General features: G+C 41.0%; 1 protein-coding gene across 3 annotated transcripts; it reads right to left on the minus strand.

Moving 5' to 3' along the window:
• Positions 1–413: 413 nt before the first annotated feature.
• On the minus strand, positions 414–11622 carry psip1a (PC4 and SFRS1 interacting protein 1a). 3 transcript variants are annotated; one of them, XM_080880891.1, is made up of 17 exons: positions 11516–11622; positions 10980–11069; positions 10771–10847; positions 10280–10418; positions 9809–9898; positions 9371–9466; positions 8370–8429; positions 8172–8232; positions 7805–7898; positions 7424–7595; positions 7243–7322; positions 7089–7144; positions 6831–6901; positions 6204–6305; positions 5911–6112; positions 3205–3301; positions 414–1347 (listed from the first exon to the last, which is right to left on the minus strand). In XM_080880891.1, the coding sequence occupies exons 2-17, from the start codon at positions 11049–11051 to the stop codon at positions 1317–1319; spliced, it is 1500 nt and encodes a 499-aa protein (XP_080737017.1). In that variant the 5' UTR covers positions 11052–11069; positions 11516–11622; the 3' UTR covers positions 414–1316. The 3 variants fall into 3 exon arrangements, with proteins under 3 accessions (XP_080737017.1, XP_080737016.1, XP_080737018.1); XM_080880890.1 differs by having other exon boundaries at positions 11424–11582; XM_080880892.1 differs by lacking the exon at positions 9371–9466 and having other exon boundaries at positions 11424–11582.
• Between the last annotated feature and the right edge of the window lie 7833 nt (positions 11623–19455).

A 19455-nucleotide genomic window follows, 5' to 3' on the forward strand; every position in this document is an offset into this window, starting at 1 on the left:
CATGAGATATCAATGGAACACCCTTTATGTCCTCCATTTAGTACATCAGGACTTAGTAGGGTTGCTCAAATAAGTCAACAATGGGCTGGGAGGTCAGTTCCTTGATCCTTAATATACAAATTCTCATGACCATTGATTAAAGCCCAGATGAACAGAATCAATGTTTGGGGATTCTCAGGAGGATATACTATTCCTTCATGTATTTTTGTACACATTTGAATAAATCACTGCAGTTTTGTCCCATTTTTCTAGCAACAATATTAAGAAATGAAGGATGGCTCAAGACTTTTACACAGTACTTCTAAGCTTTTGATGAAGCCTTTCGGCTTTGAGTGACTCTTACAAACACAAACACAGTCAAACACAATCAGCTAACACATCCATTGGTTTACCAAGAAAAAAATCACACAATCCAAGTTCAACATGTTTATTTGATTTTTCTTTTTTTAAATGGCAGCAACAGAACAACAATAACCGCTATGGTTAAACAGGCAAAAAGAAAAAATCTAAGAAAAATCCAGATGACAGAAAGTGGACTAATCTTTGTTTAATATTATCACACAATATCTGTGCTATCAGCTTTAAAAACTACAGTTGTACTACAGCTACCACTTTGTTATTGGATGCTGAAACAGGTCATCAGACAGGCACAAAAATACTCTTATTTACATCTATGTAAAAAACAAAAAAAGAAAAACTTAAAACAGGCGCTGACTAGAAATCAAAGCATTTTCTTGGCTAGAAACTTTGGCAATCTCCACAATTATGTTTTCGTGCATCTGAAGTGGACATGTATGAAACACGCTTTACAGAGTTAACACATCTACTGCTATTAGACATTTTCAAGGTGCTTCTACCTACAGATAATCGTCTGTATTTCCCATAATTGAGGCTAAGATCCACCTGTCGAATCAGTAAATGCTCCAACAATCAAAACCATCTCCACCAGCTGAACCCCCCACCCCCCACCCCCACCAGATGGTTCCCGCACTAACTCTCTCCCATCCTCGTTAAAGTTTGACAAACTCAAGGTTGCAGATTTACAAGTCGTGTCACTACTCAAACAGATGCATCTAAGCAGAAGGTGTCTAGAAGTTAAAGATTACAGACAGCATAAAAATAAAATATATGCACTCAGTCGCGATCCTGGAGTTGGGCTGATGAAAGCTTTCAGCAGCAGCAATGCAGAAAAACAACAACAAATCAATTAAACTGGTAACCAGTGGTTGTCATCAGTCACAAACTGGGCACGAGATCTCACGTGATCAGCCCAGTTTTACAGCAGCAAATCTCCCTTCTTCAGGCCTGCAAGACACTCAAGTGGACTCCTCCTGAGTTTTCGGGGCACTACAGTCCAAAATAAAGAATAAAGGGATAAAGGTTAAAACAGTTCATTAAAAAATAGTGAGGATAAAGTCTTGATATTTTATATTTACTCATTTATTTTTAGTAAAAATCCTTGGAAGACCAAACGTTATCCTTCTAACATGTATGGCTCATGTAGCACTTGTGCACAATCAATGGAAACTAAAATCATCAACCCTTGTGAAGGCTAGATTCAAAATCATACATGTGCCTGGGGATGCTGTTTGTTGTTTCTTCTCTCAAACACCATCATAAAGTTCGTGGATGACACCACAGTGGTTGGACTCATCTCAAGGGGGGATGAGTCGGACTACAGAGATGAGGTCAACAGACTGACTGAGTGGTGTTCAGTTAACAACCTCCAACTGAACACCACGAAAACTAAAGAACTTATCTTGGACTTGAGGAAGGGCAGAGCAGACCCGGCCCCACTTTACATTCACGGGAACTGTGCAGAGAGGGTACACTCCATGAGGTTTCTGGGCGTGCAGATCTCTGATGACCTCTCCTGGACTGCAAATACTACGGCGGTGGTTAAAAAGGCCCAGCAGCGTCTCCACTTTCTGAGAGTGCTCAGGAGGAACAACCTGGAGGAGAGGCTGCTGGTGACATTTTACAGAGCCACCATAGAGAGCATCCTAACGTACGGCATAACAACATGGTATGCAGGGTGCTCAGCTGCGAACAGGAAAGTACTGCAGAGGGTCATCAACACAGCCCAGAAGATCACTGGCTGCTCTCTGCCCAGCCTGGAGGTCACTGCAAACTCTCGGTACCTCAGCAGAGCTGGCAATATCATCAAGGACCACTCTCACCCCAGCAACCAACTGTTTGAACTATTACCGTCAGGCCGACGGTACAGGTCACATAAAACCAGGACAAACAGATTCAGGGATAGCTTCTTTCCCAGAGCTACCACCGTAGTAAATAAGCACAAAAACAATTGAACCTATTCCATACCGTCACTGTCATTATATTATGCTGCTATTCATACTGTCATTATATTAATGCTGCTATCCTGTATATATTGTACATACTATTGTTTGAGTACTTACGATTGTTTTTTTGTACTTTTTATATTTTACATTTATATTTATTATTGAAACTTGCACCAAGGGAGTGGCACTCCAATTTCGTTGTACTCTGTACAATGACAATAAAGGCTATTCTATTCTATTTTCCAGTGCACCTGTATTTAATTTGCACCAAAGCAGATGAAATCACAGTGCTTGATCCTTCCTAACTGGACAGACTGAAATCCCTGCAGTTTAACTGACTCTGTGTTAGACTGTGATGATCAAGAGCTACAGTGTATTTGAGAAACTGAATTTCAATGTTATATTTTACTAATGCTCTTTATTTAAAAAAACAAAAACAAAACAGAAACATAGGAACAGAAGTTCCAGTCCCCTTTAACATCAAATCTCTTAAATATTTGAATGCATTTTCAAATGCCTACTTTAAGTCATGAGCAGGAGGCAAGGGCCTTGATTCTGTTAATGGAAGTAAGAAAACTTTATCAAATCAGCACATAACAAAATAAGCTCTAAAGGCTTTATTTCCTTCATTGATTTTGTGACTTGTATGAACCTCAAAGACGAGGTGGGAGTGGGCAGGTATCACACAGCACCTTCCAGGATGACCTTTTGTATAATAGACCAAGAGGGGGGAAAAGTTAACAACCCACATGTGTGGCACTGCCCTGAAAACTATGTATACATTATGAATTGGAGTTATATAACCAGCACTAATGGGTTCAACTGATTTACACTGACAGTTTCTGTTGAGGCCATCAAGCATGCAGGAGGATCACAATCAAGCTTGTGTTCTCAAAGCTACCTTTGATTCTCTCCTGCTGAAGCATCTTCGGGAAGCCTCTCTCTCTCCATCTCCTGCTTCTTCTCGTCGGGGCCGACATCACCATTTGTCACTTTGTCTGTTCGGCAGAGACGCACAGGCTGAGTCAAACAGAGTCATCGCTGCACAACCTGAGCCATGACAGGAGCATGTGATGGCACATGACCGGTCAGGATCTTACAAAAATAAATACGATTTTCTATCCATTTGACATGCTATGCACTTTAAAAAAGACCTTTCATAAAAGGCACACATTTTGATAGTATTACTGTATTTTCAAGCAAGGATGCGGTAATTAAGGTTAGTTTTTCTGGAAAGGATGCAAACCACACTGATCCTGTGACGTCCCCCTGGGAAGGGGAGAAGAAGCTGATAGCAAAGGATCACTGTTTCTGTTTACTGGTATTTATAAGTGTGTTAGAAGTTCAAAATGAATTTAAAATAATGAGCAGAAAACTTTATCCCATTTCTGTTACTGTATTCCCTTGCAGTCATCAAAATAGCTTATAGGTATCTTATTTCCATATACCAGTTACCATCATCACTAGCTTGTGCCCAGGGCTCAGTCACGCCCTTAAAGGCTGAATACGTAGTAAGCGCAAACCTTCTGCTTAACGTAATGGAAAGAGATCTGTGTTGCCTTAACTGACAGAAAACTGACATTTTCTGTTATTTCTGCCATTTCCACACAATTTGATAAAAACTTTCTCCTACTCACCGTTATAAGAATAAAATCCATCAGACAACATACTGTATATAAAGGATGGATGCAGCTACCATGACTACACCTACTGGTTAGTGACATTGTCTTGAGAAACCCTGATCTGAGTTCTTTAGCCTTTGCCATCTTAGTGTTTTAAAAGCATATGTCACAAGTATCTGAGGGACACTGCACACTCTCCAACTAGCAATCTTGTTTCATTCTTGTTCTAAAGTTCAGTGGGGGACCATAATTTCCTAAATGACTGTCACATTGTAATAAACAAGATTCCAAACCAGGGACTAAAATCATCTCATCGGGGCAGTCATTAGTCATTGAGAATGGGAGGCGAGGGTTGTTTTCCTTGAAGCCAGAGGAGTCGGCTCCTGGTGGCCAGCAAATGCAGGTTTAAGGCACCTGCACAGAGACTTCACTTTTCAGACCTTTTACATACCATCTGTATCAACCCATAATAAATGTGCATTACTTTCTGTAGAAACATGCTTTTTAGCATCTGTGCCTGTTTGCCAGTCTGGCATATTTTGGTAAATGAAAACAGGTCAAAATATCTTCATATCACTCTGTAACTTTATCATTGTATGCACTGCACCTCTGTTTAGGAATCAGTGATGTTCTTGATTTATTGTGAAATGTTCCATCCAGGAGCTGTGTGTGGTGCTCCGCAGCAGGGAAACAGATCTGCATCATCAGTCCTAAAGAATCATTACAATCCTGCAAATCACTGGATGGAGAGCAGCCATCATATTGGGCTATTTGGCTCGACTTGACTCGGTTTTGGTCGTTTTTCATGACAACCGAGCACCACCTAATATCCGTGGGGTCGTTATATCAGCTGACAGTCCCGTGATGTCATTTGCAAGAACGCCAAAACAAAGGGGGACGTCAAGGCGATGGTATACCGGCTGCTCAGTTTATGGCTTTTTGTCAGACTCGAGGACCACAGTGGTGTTTTTTTATGACACCATTTCCCCTCATGTTGATTTTCATGTGGGAGAAACTCTTGTGATTTATTGAGTAATTTATTGAGTTGACTAGCCAATCAGTGGTGTGCAGTCTGTTGACATCACATTTTCAGATCACTGTGAACTCTGGCTGAGTAGGTAGTAAAAAAGTGCCTGGTAGCAGGTACTATCACCTACTGGAAAACGCCCCGAAAAACCAAGTCGAGGCGTGCATGGATAAGACCTCCAATTAAGGTAAACTTTTATTGGCACCAGTCAAGTGGAAAACCTCTCTCACTGAGCTCACATGCTGCAGTTATACCAGCTTTAATACCAATGTCTGCATTGACAGTTAATGTGGTGAGGAGCTGTTAAACCACAGTGAGTCGTTGACTCTTTGACTCACTCATAAACCTTTGATCGGCTCCCCTGAACTACAAAGACAGAACCCTAAATAACTGACACCTCAGGCAGATTTTCTAATACAATGTCAGTGGCATAATACAGGAAAAAATATACAAGCTCCAAGGACCATATATAAAGCTTCCAAGTACAAGGAGCTGCTGGTGTCAAAGTTCTTAGAATTATATTTCAACAGAATCCCTCAAGATTAAGATTATAATCTGATAAAGATCAAAGTTATTCACAAAACACATACCCCTTATGAAAGCTCTTAGATAAAATGGTAGTTCTTAAACAGAGCACAAAAGTAAGAGAAATATGCTCCAAGGGAAGACAGTTAGTGAAATGTTAGATCATGTATTGATAATGTTTGTGGTCTATCTTAAAAAGCTGTGCTCATCTCCCACCCAGCACAACAAGGCTAAAATACAAAAATGAAACACACACAACCATGGTAGCATTCACAAAGTCCAGGAATGGCTGCAATCACAACATAATAAGATTGTCTCTGCTTTGATGCAACATTTTTGCAAAATACATTTTGCAAGTGTCCAAAAATATATAGGCCCATGCATGCTAAACAGCTACTGTAAAGGTAGAAAGAAAGAATGTGATGATCTGTACCCGAATTATTTTCTTTGGCTTGTTCAACCCTCTTCAGCGCTCCTTTCTTTGCTTCTTCGTGCTGCCGTTGTTCAGCTAAAGATTTGTTCAGCACCTGGCTGAGCACACAGTCACCCTCTCCAACCAGAAACATGCTCTTAAACTTATTGTACAACATGGTGGCCTTGTCCATGATATCCTGGCTTGCTTTGAATCTGCGAATCTAGGACATGAACAAATAAGGAAGGCATTACCACTCATGAAATAACGCTGATGCAGAATGCATCCAAAATAAGACTCCTTCATGCTGTTACCTTTTTGAGCGTGGCGATGAGTTCGCTGTGTTTCTGCAGATGCTGGGTTGTGACCTGAAGGGCACCAATCTCATCTAATGCATCCAGACACTTCTTCACATCCTAGTGACAAGAGACAGGGAAAAATACAGATCACATGGAAAAAATACAGATTTTTAGAAGATACACCTATGGTATCAATTTGAGGTGATGCCAATACCACATCAGCATTATAATGAGGGGTAAAAATAGGAGGAAAAATGCCAGTTATGTTTTCCCACAGCCCAGTTAAAACTGAGTGAACTAAAGTAAAAGCTCATGTGCAGATCTGAGCCCCGACGGACTGAATAATGCAAGGAGCGCATTAACAAGGATGGAGTAGCAGGCTTATTCTTAACCTTAAGGTACCCACATAAGAGTCCAAGCATTCTGGCATAATTTAAACAGTGCAATAAAACCACAATGAGAAAAGTATGCGTCTATGGGTAAATACTATTTTAGTCTTTGATGGATCCTTTAGATGAAGCATTGATGGGTTTAACACCTTTTGTCTTCATCAGCTCAGTGCAGGAGAACACTGATTCATAAAGTTGTCAGAAGAGAAATGTGGACTGAGTAACATGTAAGATTTGAGTGATGTGAACTTACAGGGTTGTCAATTTTCAGTGAAATTTTGATTTCACTGTGCAGTCTCTGCAGTTTCAAGTCAGTTGACATTTCTAAGTGAAGAAAGAAAAGGGAAGAAAACATGATTATTCTTAAATAACTACTTTTAAAAAACTTTACTGAAATATAAATAAAAAATATTTTGATTGGTCACTAAAATCTTTTTGCACCTACAATTGACTTTTAGCTTGCCACAAAAATATGAATATATATGTTTTTTGTTTTGACCGCCAAAATTACCTTTTTTCTTGGCTCCTGTCCTCTCTTCATTTTTCTTCTCTTCATCTCTACCTGGTCTACGAGATAGCAATAAATGCAACATGTCATAACTCTATCCAGGATTACATTTTATCATTTGCTCTGAGCTTCTGATGACTACTGTGTATAAACGTACTCTCTCAATTCATCAGCTTTCCGCCGCCGCACATCTTTGTCCACATCTGCATTTTGCTGTTTCTTTCTGCCTTTATTTTTCTGAGATTAAGAGAGATTAAGGTACTCAAAAGCATGTTTTTATGACACCTCTTTCAGAAACAATGATGGCAGTGGGAGAGTCTAATTGCATAGATACTTGCCTCTTCATCGTCAGAGCCAGAGGAACTGTCATCCTTGGACTTCTTCTTCTTAGCTTCAGGCTCCTTTACTTCTGTGTCCTTTCCTTCCTTCTTCCTCCTCTTCTCTTCCTCTCCACTTTGGGTCTTGTCCTCTGTTGTCCTCTTTCGCTTTTTGTCTGACTCTCCAATCTCCCTAAATAAAAAAGAAAGAGAAAAATGCCGTTTTTATACTGCTGGGCCGATTTGGCTTTTAACATTCCAGTGAAATCGGGGTTTCAGGATCTGGCCCTTATGCAGGCTGAAGAGCATCAAAGAGCCACTGCAGAAACTGTGCAAAGAAAGCATGAAGCTTCTGTGTCTGCGTGAATTTTGTACGGTGTCTGTTGATAATCATGTAGTTACATTTCACTGCCGGAGCCTTGCTGTTCCTGCTGCTGAAGCAAAAGCAACTTCTCACTCTTGGGCTTCCTGCCTCTTCGCTTAGGGCCTTCTCCACCTAATCACATGAATGGAGACACACAGACGCACGATTCATTTTGATCATATGCAGAAGTTATGAAGGACAGCTGTCCAGTCCTATAATAATGCATTGTTAACAGTTGCCAGTAACTTTAATGTATATATCATACAGGCTACAAGCTGTAATGGGTATATTCCCACCTCGTTCCTGTGTATTAGATGTATTGTCATGAATATGAGCTTCTGATTTATTAACTTCTCATTGCTCCTACGTGATTATCATACCAGCACCACAAAACAAACAGCCTACCGGTGGGACTAACAGGACTTGCTGGTACATCATCTTTGTCATTCTCCTGGTCAGCATCACTCTGAAATTCAGGAAGAAATAAAATAATTTAAAAACAAAGTACTAAAGACCAATTAATAAACAAAAACAAAAAAAACTATAATTTATTGTTATTATACTTTTTCTTTTAAACTAAACAAATTAATAGCCAGTGCCAACCTTTTTCTTTCTTCCTCGCTTGGGTTTAGGTACATCTGGTGATTCTTTCTGAGCAGAGTCCTAAAATTATTGACACATCCAGTTATTTTAATCAGAATGCACATCAAATTTGAGCTTTCTTTGTTATCTCATTAACATAAGAAGGAAAGCTGTAGCAGTAAGAGAATGAGCAGGTAAATGTCCTCCCCGATTTAAAAAAAAAAAGAAAGCATCAATCTGTCTTTGACTTTGGTGGTGGTTGTGATGGTAGTGGGGGAGGGGGTGTCAGTGGCACCATCTAGGGTATACCTGAAATACTACACTCTGTTGGGGTATGAAAACTTCAGTATGAATCAGTATTTATTAAAGAAATAGGACAACTTGTGAGCAGTCACAGCAGGAAGAATGTCATAGTAAAATAATGTATTTTAATTTAATTTAATTATGAGTCCTGACTTACCTTTCTCCAAGGTACACAGAAAGCCATGCAAAATAAAATACCATTAACTGATTGAAAACAGTACTTGTGCATTATATGGATAGGAAAAAGCAGGAAATGCAAAGCGCTGCAGCAGGACGTCAGAGGTGGAAAGAGACGAAGAAGAAATTACACTTTTGTGTTTTCTTTATAGCCGCACACAGAACTGGGTCTTGAATGAAGACAGATTAGATCTACAGCCATTTCCACTGGTAGCTTTGACCTTACCTGAGCTTATTATTATTATTATTTCATCTAGTGAAAACAAACAGACTGCTTTCTTAGAAACCTATCAGTTTCTAAATCAGCGATCACCTCAAAATCATTAAAAACAGCAAAACCCACACCAGGCTCTCCAATCGAAACGTCCAGCACCGGGGAAGTTTTGTGGCCAACGACAAGAATTTTGAGTCAAACAGGAAAACAAACAAACAAACCAAAAACTCGACCAATTAAATAAAAGCACCAGGTGTCACATGCTTTTCCCAAGGAGAACAGAATAACCTGCACCGCTTTAGGGCGTCACAACATGCAAAGTACGTACATCCTGGTCCTGATGACCCTGCTCAGAGATCAGAGACCCTTCCTCCTCCTCCTCCTCCTCATTCTCATTCTCCTGCTCAGCCTCACTTCCTGGAACCTGAATGCACCCAAGACACAGCATAGGACGCAGCGTGGTGGGGTGAACGAGTCTTGAAAGGGAGAAAAGTTAGCGAGTATTCTTCTGCTGCACACACACACAACTGTTGGCATAAAAGCCTCTGAAGCAGTTATCAAAGAATAGCAAATAATCTGTGAAGCTTTGGCTGCAGTCATATGGTTTTCATCATAAAGAAGGCAAGAGGAAGACTTGAGGGCTGGCAAAAAAACAAATAAATAAACAAAAGGATAGAAGCTGGTGACACAGGGACAAACGAGCAGAAGGTGAGTGCAGTGAAGTGAAATACAGTCTGCAGAGGGGGATCTGAAGAGAAAAACTTACTTTGGCTTTGATCACCTTGTCATCTGCATCCTCTTCTCCTTCTGGACTGCTGTCTGAATCCTTCTCACCAAAAGACTGAGGGGGAACCGGCTTCAAATACAAACAAAAAGGAATTTGGTTAAATTAAACTGGGCAAAAGAAACACAAGACGAACAGGGCTCAGAAGTAGCTGTGCACATTCAGTAATGTCAGATGATCCGAACAGGGCGGCAGGAAACAGGTAATTTCTTTGAAGTTAAACAAATATGACCCAAACTATTCCTGTAAACAAACCATACTTGAGTTTTTAGGTAGCTAAAGGCTAAATGCTCTGAATGCAAACTGGTGCCCACTTATGTTTGTCAGCAAAACAGAAAGCCGGGCAACAAGTTTTATAATGTATATTCAATCCCAATGCCCTGATGTCTGCAGGACAAATACTGGGACAGGTTTTGGAGAAGACAAAAAAGAAAAGAAAAGAGGAGGATATACCTTGGGTGCAGTAAGCTCCACTTTTGGGTTGTTCTCAATCTCCCACAATCCTTCATTGAATCCTTTTCTCTTGTTAGGCTTGGCATACTTCTCTTTGTTAGGGAGGTATGGAAAAATGTCTTTGGGGCCAAGAAATGCACTGCAGAAAAAGATGTTTGTATATTTAATACTTTTTTTGCTGTGTAGTATAAAGTCCGGTGAGTACATGCACTGCTAGGACTGACAGGTCTCTAAAAATTTTTTAAAAAATAACAAAATGTACTTCCATAACCACTGAAGTCACCTTCCGGTCATTCCAATGACTCATAAATACAATGAAAATGTCACATGTATCCTTCTACAGTTTTGAGTCAGCGTCATGTGAAACCTCTGTAAAGATCTTCAACAAGTTTACCCAGTTGAATCTCTTCAGATCACTCAGACCAAATGAAACATGCAGAACACCGTAAGTACATCAAACTGAAGGAGGTGTCAAGCTGCCTGTTACTAACGTTTCATGGGTGCCAAAGAAGAAAATAGGAAACTTGACGTTGGATGGCTTCACTGCACCATCGGGTACTTCATCGATCTGGCAAAGACATAAGAAAAAGCAGGTGTTTGCTTACAGCTGTAAATGGTAGTGGCTTATTTGCCTGGGTGCTTGTTTGCACACGATCTGCCTTATTTGTATGTCTTTCCACAATATAAGCATCGCACTTACTCTTGCAGGCCAGTGTGGATAACCCTTCATCTTGGCAAAAATCAGATCGCCAGGTTTCCAATCTCGAGTCATGTTGGACGTATCACCAAGCTGGAAAAATCAGTAAATTTAATCTTGCATCAATATAATGTACCACATTGTGATGCGTCTTCTCACCAATGGGAAACCCTCATTCAATGCCCCTCCCCTAACCACAACCAACATCCTCTGGAGTCCGGAGTTCATTCAAATATGACAGTCACGTTTGCTGTGATAAAACAGCCGTATATTATATGGATTTGTTTGATGTGTTCATGCTAATCTTATCACTGGCTAAAACAAGTGAAAGCCCGGTGTATTAACACGCGCGAGCGATGCAAGCAAAGCGAAACGCTTCGTCAACAAACACACACGCTAGCTAGCGTTTAGCCATTAATTGCTAACAAAACAGCTTCTTCCACTGACCTCTAGCGTTTAGAGACTTCCGCGGGGAAGCAGGCTATTTGCTGCGGTTCGAAAAATCGATAGTATATCAGAATTGTTAATAAGAAAACAACCTGCTCTTTTCCTTTTCCGCACACTCGGATGCACGTTTTCCGCTCCCGCGCAGGACGTCAATAGACTGTACCAATACAGTGCAGTTCGGGGGGAGTCGATTTTAATTAAAAGCCACTACCTGAGTTTTTCTCTGTGTATCAAATCGAGCTCAACCCATTACAATAATTAAATAAACGCCAAATGCTTGTGATGATTACCTGGAGTCTTGTGCAGCATGTATTTGAGGGGTAATAACGCTAGTACCCAGTTGGGATGGATGCAGCTTTAGTAGGCGTTAACGTCTGCGCATGCGCTTTTATATAAAAGCTTAAACCGATAAGCGCTGACGCTCAAAGTTGTAACTATGGAAACTTATAAGGGTCGGACTAAGGAAAGATACAAGAATTCTAAACATTTACATTCAGTGTTAATTCTGATCCAACAGTCTGATCGCTCAGTACATGTTCCTGGGACATGAGAGTCAGAGTGGGAGGTCGGCAGCTGGTCCTGATGCTGCGGATGCCATCTATCTCTCATACAGGGATGGCATATTTTAATCTTATTTTTAATGCAATATTACCTGAGAGACAAAAAAGGCCTTTAATTTTCTCATTTTATTGTAAACCAGCATCACGAGGTGCAAAAGCCTGTGCTTGATGTGGTAATCACTTGGAATATGATGGCTGACGTCCCGACTCAATTTGGTTTGTATTTAGTGACATCTAGTGGACAAATCTAGGTATAACACATTGACTGAACGCAGTCCTGAGTTTGTAATTATTACAGTAAAATACTTATGTGTGGTCTTCATTTTATTACACTCCCATGAAAAAAATTTCGGTTCCTGGTATTATGAGGAGTTCAATACTACAGTGCATATTGCAAACTACCAATGGACACTGGAATCTCTTTTTTAGAGTTTCAAGCTCATCTGTTTTACTAACTAATCTTAGAGTTATAACTGCTATTTTCTTATCAGTTGATGCCCAGATTGTTCTCTTAATTGATTAGTTAGCTGCTTAAATCTCCTTATTAATTTCGTGGCTCTTAATGCAAGTCTTCAGATGTGCTCTGTCTGACCAAAAGCTTCTGAAATTAGTTTTTGGACCTCACTATTATACAAAGGCAGTTTAATTAAGAGTGATAAAACACTGGAGAGTAGCATATTTACCTATTTCTAAAGTTGGCTACAGGCAATATTCACAGACACAGACATATATAAAACACACTCATATGACTATATAAATGTAGCCTATTATTGCATCAGCTTTTCTCACAAATGTAAATATTCTCTTCTTTGTTCCTCCATGTTTTATATACAGGCTGAAATGTACTGTAGGAAAAGTTATCAAACTAATAAAAATATCTTTCCATAAGTCATCCACAAGGCTCTGAAGCACTTTATACTACTATAAGACCTCAAATGTTGTAGGTAAATGAAGGTGACCTTAGCACTTGTGGCCATACAGATACACAAGTGTACATAAATCTAAGTGTGTGTGCTTGTGTGTATTATCAAGACAATAGAAGATGCTGATAGTTGAAGGACAGATGCACCAGCCACTTAGTCCCAGAGAGGGGGATAAGTGAGAAGAGGAGGCCAGTGTGGGCCAGAGGAGGGTGGATGAGAAAAAAGGAGAAGAGAACGAGGTGGAACCCAGGTCCATGCCCAGGAATAACTCACAGGAGCTACCAGGCCCCCTGCCCAGCCTGTGAGGTGAGAGACCTTAGAGTTGGATCCCAGCCAGCTTAGTGGGGTTCCTGCTTAGACACACGGCTATGGCAGAGGCCCGGGGATGAAGGTATAGAGAGATGACAAGATGTGTGCATGTGCATGGACGTGAATGTGTATCCTTCACCCTGCCAGACGAGGAGTTGGCAGAACATCCCAACCCACTTTGTCTCTGAGGGCCACAAAGTCCTGCAATCCTTCCTCACTCATTTGTTAACCTGCCTCTCTTCTTCGCGGCGTCCTCGCTCATGCTGAGGGAAGCTACTTTATATATGACCACTGCCATTCAAAATCACCTCCCTACATTAGTGCCGTCCTCTGGACCGCCATGACAATGAGACAGCCTAGAAAGGAGACAGCTGGACTTCATGGAAGCTGTGCAGCATTTAGAGCCACAGAGCTGCCACAGACAAATGGAGCTGCTTAACTAGCACACACAGACACCAAAAAGGTAAAAGTCTGACTCTCAGGTGAGCTCTGATGTTAGGGCACTTTATGTTAGTTTTCCAAATAAAGGAAGCAGGTGTTCAGAAAGGTTCCCTGCAAAGAAAAACAAAGTCCATGAAGCCTTACCTTATATTAAGCAGTGCAATCGCAACCATGGAAAAAAGAACACTTTGTTCTATTATGAGTTAACTGTGTTTCCAACTGTGTTGGAAAAAACATAATGCAAAACCCATGGAAGGCAAAAATAATAAAATCATAAATGCCATAAAAATGTATGCTGGCAATAAGGTTTTGTATTTGAAAAAAATGTTTTGAATTTCATGGATTAATATTTTATACATAAAATGTCATTTTAAAAACATGAAGCCAGCAGCGTATGAAACAGCTGACGTAGCTCAGACAGGATTCCTGCCCCTGTCCCTGCCTCCAACTCCCCCCACCAGGTTCATGCACCCCTCCAACACTTTCTAGACCTGTTTTTTTTAGCCAGCCACTAGATGGCCTCAGACTTTTCCACTACTTTCAGTCACACTTGCCAATACACCTGTTCTCTTCACCCCATTAGCCACACCACTACTTAACCAGTCCAGCTTTTATCGTCTTAGTGCTGTCTCTCACAGGTGTGTGCATGCTCTGTAACTGCACTATATCTCGTATTTATCTGAGCACATTTTGTAAAAAAATAAAATCAGCTTTTACTTGAGTTCCATTTTCCGAGGAGGACTTTTACTTCTAATGAAGTGATTTCATACTGTGGTGTTTCCACTTTTACTCAATTAAAAGATCTGAATAATTGTTCAGTGGCTGTGTAGCTGAAATCAGAGGACAAAAGTGGGAGCAGAGCCACAAAATCCTCTTATGGGGGTTTTAAAAAAATAGCTTTAAGCAAACAACGTGTTCCAGTAGAGTATCATAAAACATCGGAATAGTTTGCATTTAGATTTAAAATTACATTAATTAAAAAAGTTTAAATCTACACAATAAAACTTCTGTTCTGTGCAAGTTGGTTAAGCTCGTGCATATTTCATGTGCAATCAAGCTTTTTGTGCTTGTATCTGAAGGCGTGTGCACATTGGTTGTTTGACTAAACCTATCCCTAATATATAGATAAGCTGCTAAGACAAAAATTAGAGTCCACGTCTGTCAGGTTTGTAGCTCCAGATTGCCAAATCTGTACAAGCTGCATTTCCCCCCCTTCTTAAAGCCTTTGTAACAAAAACAAATACCCCCAAAATCCATAGTGTGGAGTGAAATGAGCAGAATTTAATGCCAAGCAAGACTATCTTCTGTCTTTCAGTGTAAGTACGAGTAATGTTGAAAATGTACAAAGGTTTTTCCCAGTCAAACTTTGATGAAATCATCGATTTGGGTTTTTGCACACTCCTCTGTGGCATCATCTGAAGGGCACCTTCTCCTGACTTGAATGAATGATGGTGTCCTTGAGCTTGTGCTTTCTTTTTATGTGCGTGTGCGTGTGTGTCTATGTGTATGTATGTGTGTCATACACATGGATTGGCATCTTTCCCCTTACTGCTGGCAACCCTTCAGCATGTTAGGGGAACGGCTGGGGTGCCACTGGAGAATGATAAAGTAGTCACAAGACAGGTCAGTACATTCATTAACACCGTGGCAATATTTGTTAATAAATATGGCTTAATTTGGCACTGACTTGGCAAAGAAAGCCTATGATGATTAGAGATGAAGAAGTACAGTGGAAAGCAGTCACCAGACGAAAGAAAAGTTCCCAGCACAGGTGCCATATTTAATGCAGTCTGGACCCGCACTTGAAGCTCTAATTCATTAAAAGTGAGAATGAGTGGGTGTTCAGAGTATGGGACTTCTAAAGGAGACGCCCAAGAGCTCCACACAATCACCAAAACATTCAAAAAGGCAGGAAGGTGGCGAGGAAGTGGGAGGAAACAAAGGAGGAAGATGGAAAGAGTGAGGGACTAGGACAGCAGGTGGATGTGTGAAGGCAGGGGATGACAGATGCTTCTGTCAGCGTTCCAACAGTCGCCGCTTTGTGGGAGCAGCGCAGATGCCTTCTTCCCCCCTCCCTCCACGACTGCCCTCCTTCTCATCCCTCCATCCCTCCCTTCCTCTCGACAGGCTCTGATGCGGGGATAACAAGACAGGAGCAGTCCTCTCAGCAGTAAAGTGACCACACTGGCACAGTGCTACATGTGGACAGGGGAGGGGCGAGGTGATGGAGAGGTCCAGGCCTGCGCCCAAGGCTTAAGGAGGTCTCAGTGGCGGTGGGGGTGTGGTTATAAATGTGGGGGTCAGTGCGCGAGGACAGGGGAAGGGCTCTCTCGCTGGGCTGTGGGAACCAGCTGAGACGTGGGGTCCGTGGCGGTCCTGCCTGTGAGGAAAGCAGATGTTTTCGCTCGGGGGTGTGCCAAGTTTGCAGAGCAACCTTCAGCTGCTTGGAGGTCAGGTCTTTAATAAGGGGGCTGGGCGCAGGACATTTTGGAGGCAAATGCTTCAACTTTGATACAACAACATATTAATTATAATGGTAGACCATAGGGCAGAGGGTTGTAGTGGTACATCCCACCCCACTGGTTTGGAGCCTCCATCAGGCTGACATTAGCCAAGACTAGCTGGCAGAATTTCTGCTGTCCCAGCACTAGCCCCTCTTTTTCAACCAAACCGCACGGATGCAGAGGCAGCAGTTTGGATTGGTGTAACCACGGCTGCTTGTGTCTGAGCTGAGGTGTTATCCAAACATGTTAGTGTTGCTCTGTAACAGAAACGGGCACACTGATGTGCAAGATCGCCTAACTGATTGAAAATTGCATCACCTCTCAATAAAGGCATGGTTTTGACAAGAAATACTTTGAAGGTATGTTTTTGGAAAATACAGCCACAAAGTAGAAACTTTAAGCAAAAGTGAATTTACCTGTGGTTACCGACACAAGATTTAAAAAAAAATTGTGGTTAATCGCGCCCGTGATTTCCAGTAAGTTGATTTTACAGGAACATGACTGAAATGACCAGTTATGGACCAGTTTCTATGTACTGACGCGGAACATGGCTCCACGTTGAAAATAAGACTGCTAGAAGAACAGAAAAAAGTCTGATTGTCTGTCTTTCCTAGAAACGTGGCTTCAGCAGTGATGAGTATAATTTTGTTGAGTTTAGTCACTTCCTGTTTCTCCTGATTATCTTGAACGTCACTACGGTCTTCTTCTAGCCTTCATTCTGTTTGTCGCCCTTCTTGTGCCACAGCTGTGTTCATTCACTCATTCAGTCTCCTTTTGCATTTGACACACTTACATGCTTTAGGTCATCAAACAAATTTTAAAGATAAACAAAGATAACCAGAGTGAAGACATAATGCAGTTTTTAAGTGATTATTTCTTTTATTAAGGGAAATAAGTTGTCCAAACCTGCTTCACTCTCAATTCACTACCCGTTTTGCACTAGTCCAGCTTTCTGCACATTTTCTTGTGTACCTTGTTTTCTAGTGTTGCCAATTTGTGGTTTGTTTTATTCCTCATTTTTAATTTTCGTGTACGACCTTCTGGGGTGCCTGCCCCACACTTGCATCATTCACTGCCAGCATTTCTGCATTTGACTCAGATTAAAGATCCATTTTTGGGCTTTCATTCTGTCTCCATGTGTTGTGCATATGGACCCTCCAGCCAGGCAGTATAAAATGAGAATGACCTACAGTGTAAATGCAAATGGACCGACACTTTCCTTTCTGCCTTTCTAGTCCTATTGACCAGCCAAAGCATGTTAAACTATAAGCCACGTTTAACATTTAGCCATGCATTCCTAAAGCCTTTTTTTCAAAACACTTTAAGCACGTTATAAAATACCAAATAGTCAAAAAGCCGAACATGCATGTCTGTGGACTGTGAGAGGAAGGTACAATATACAGATTCACAGGGAGAACATGTTAACGTCACTGCACAACTGTGGCATTAAATTCAGGGGTTATCAGAGGAAAACATCTATGGCCTGCATTTGTATAGCGCTTTTCTAGTCCTTAAGGACCCCAAAGCGCTTCACACTACATTCAGTCATTCACCCATACATTCACACACTGGCGATAGCAAGCTACATTGTAGCCCTGGGGCGCACTGACAGAGGCGAGGCTGCCGGACACAGGCGCCACCGGCCCCTCCGACCACCACCAGTAGGCAAACACGGGGTTAGTATCTTGCCCAAGGATATTTGGCATGCAGCCAGGAAGCAGCCTGGGATCAAACCACCGACCTTCTGATTAGTGGCTGACCTGCTCTGCCACCTGAGCTACAGCCTCCTATAGAAAATAAAACACTGTTTTTTATTACCACAATATTACAAGAGTAGCCATTCTAGAAGAGCGTGAAAGAAACACACTCTTCGTGTGGTCATATGGGTCCAGAATGCTTTGCATAAACCTGTCTAATACAATAAATGCATAACTCCAGCAGTTAAGCACAGAGGCAGGAGATAGCATTTATAGTTGGCAATATAAATCATGTGGATAAATAAAAATAGGGACTGAAAAGACAACCCCCCAAATGGTGAAGCTCAGCAAAAGCGAAATATTCAAGCCTGGTAGCTATCCAAATCATACTGGCAAAAACAAGAGACTTTCTAAAGATGATAAAAGAAAAATAAATATGACCTGGACAAGACCTGAATCCAATAAAACACATTTGGAGTATTTGAAAGATAAGGATGGAGCAACACAACCCCTCCAGCAAAGAGCAGCTATAAAACAGACTCCAAAGAACGGCAGAACATCTCTCAACAATTTGTGTAACAGCACAATCCTCATTGGAAAATAAAGGCTGACACACAAAGCAACGAAAGACAGAAAGATATTAATGTCAGTATGGAAAGATGTACTAACACTTGTTGCATTAAGTTTCTAACATACTCTCTGTATTATCAATATAATTAATGTAAACTGCTGGATTTGAACTTTTTTAAGACAAAATCTATTTGGTAGTAAACAGCTTGATTAGTAACAGTAAAAATATTGGCAGGTGACACTGTACAGATCATTTGTGTTAATAATAAATCAAACAGAATGCTAAAATTATTATTTATACTAAGCAATCCAAAGGGAATGACTGTGGATTTTCCCTCAGCTTGATAGGTTATCAGTGCCCTTAACCATAAATTAGCCATATGCCTTTACTTGTTTGGTTCACTTTTGCAGTCCTCATCATCACGTGCAGCAGGCAGTTAATTTCAGAGGGGCTTTGATGAACCCATTGACGGTGCCAGTCAACACCAAATGACGGATGGGCAAGGTTGGAGGTAAAAGAAGAGTGAAATCTGCACTGGGATTCAGAAGCAGGGCTGCACACTCAGAACACGGTGACTTATATAGGTGATAATATGTCAGTGCCAGGGTTAAACATTATCTGAACGTTAATTATTCAAATGTCTCAGTTAAAATAAAATTTTTGTTGTTACATTCATCCAATCCCACAAACATTCAACATTAAAATTTTCAACCACTTTTAAATGTCTTAATTTAATTTACAGAGATACATCCAACCCTGCTGCTTCTCACATATATCCCACATAAGAAAAGTTGTGTGTGTTTTCAGGTACAGCGTGAGTGAATACAGGACAGCCATTCAACACGGAGGCTCACGCTTTAATGTTTTTCCTTTGCTAAGTTAAGCGATTCTTTTCTGTCACATCAGTCGTTAGCACTTTGCTGTTCAAAGTTTGCTTCGGAGTCCTGTGCTCGCAAACGAATAAACTTAGTTCGACTCCGACTTAATCTACGACTAACGCCAGCGTCTTCAGCTGCTCTGTTTTTTT

Source organism: Rhamphochromis sp. 'chilingali' (assembly GCF_963969265.1).
Source record: "Rhamphochromis sp. 'chilingali' genome assembly, chromosome: 4".
Taxonomy (NCBI): Eukaryota; Metazoa; Chordata; class Actinopteri; order Cichliformes; family Cichlidae; genus Rhamphochromis; species Rhamphochromis sp. 'chilingali'.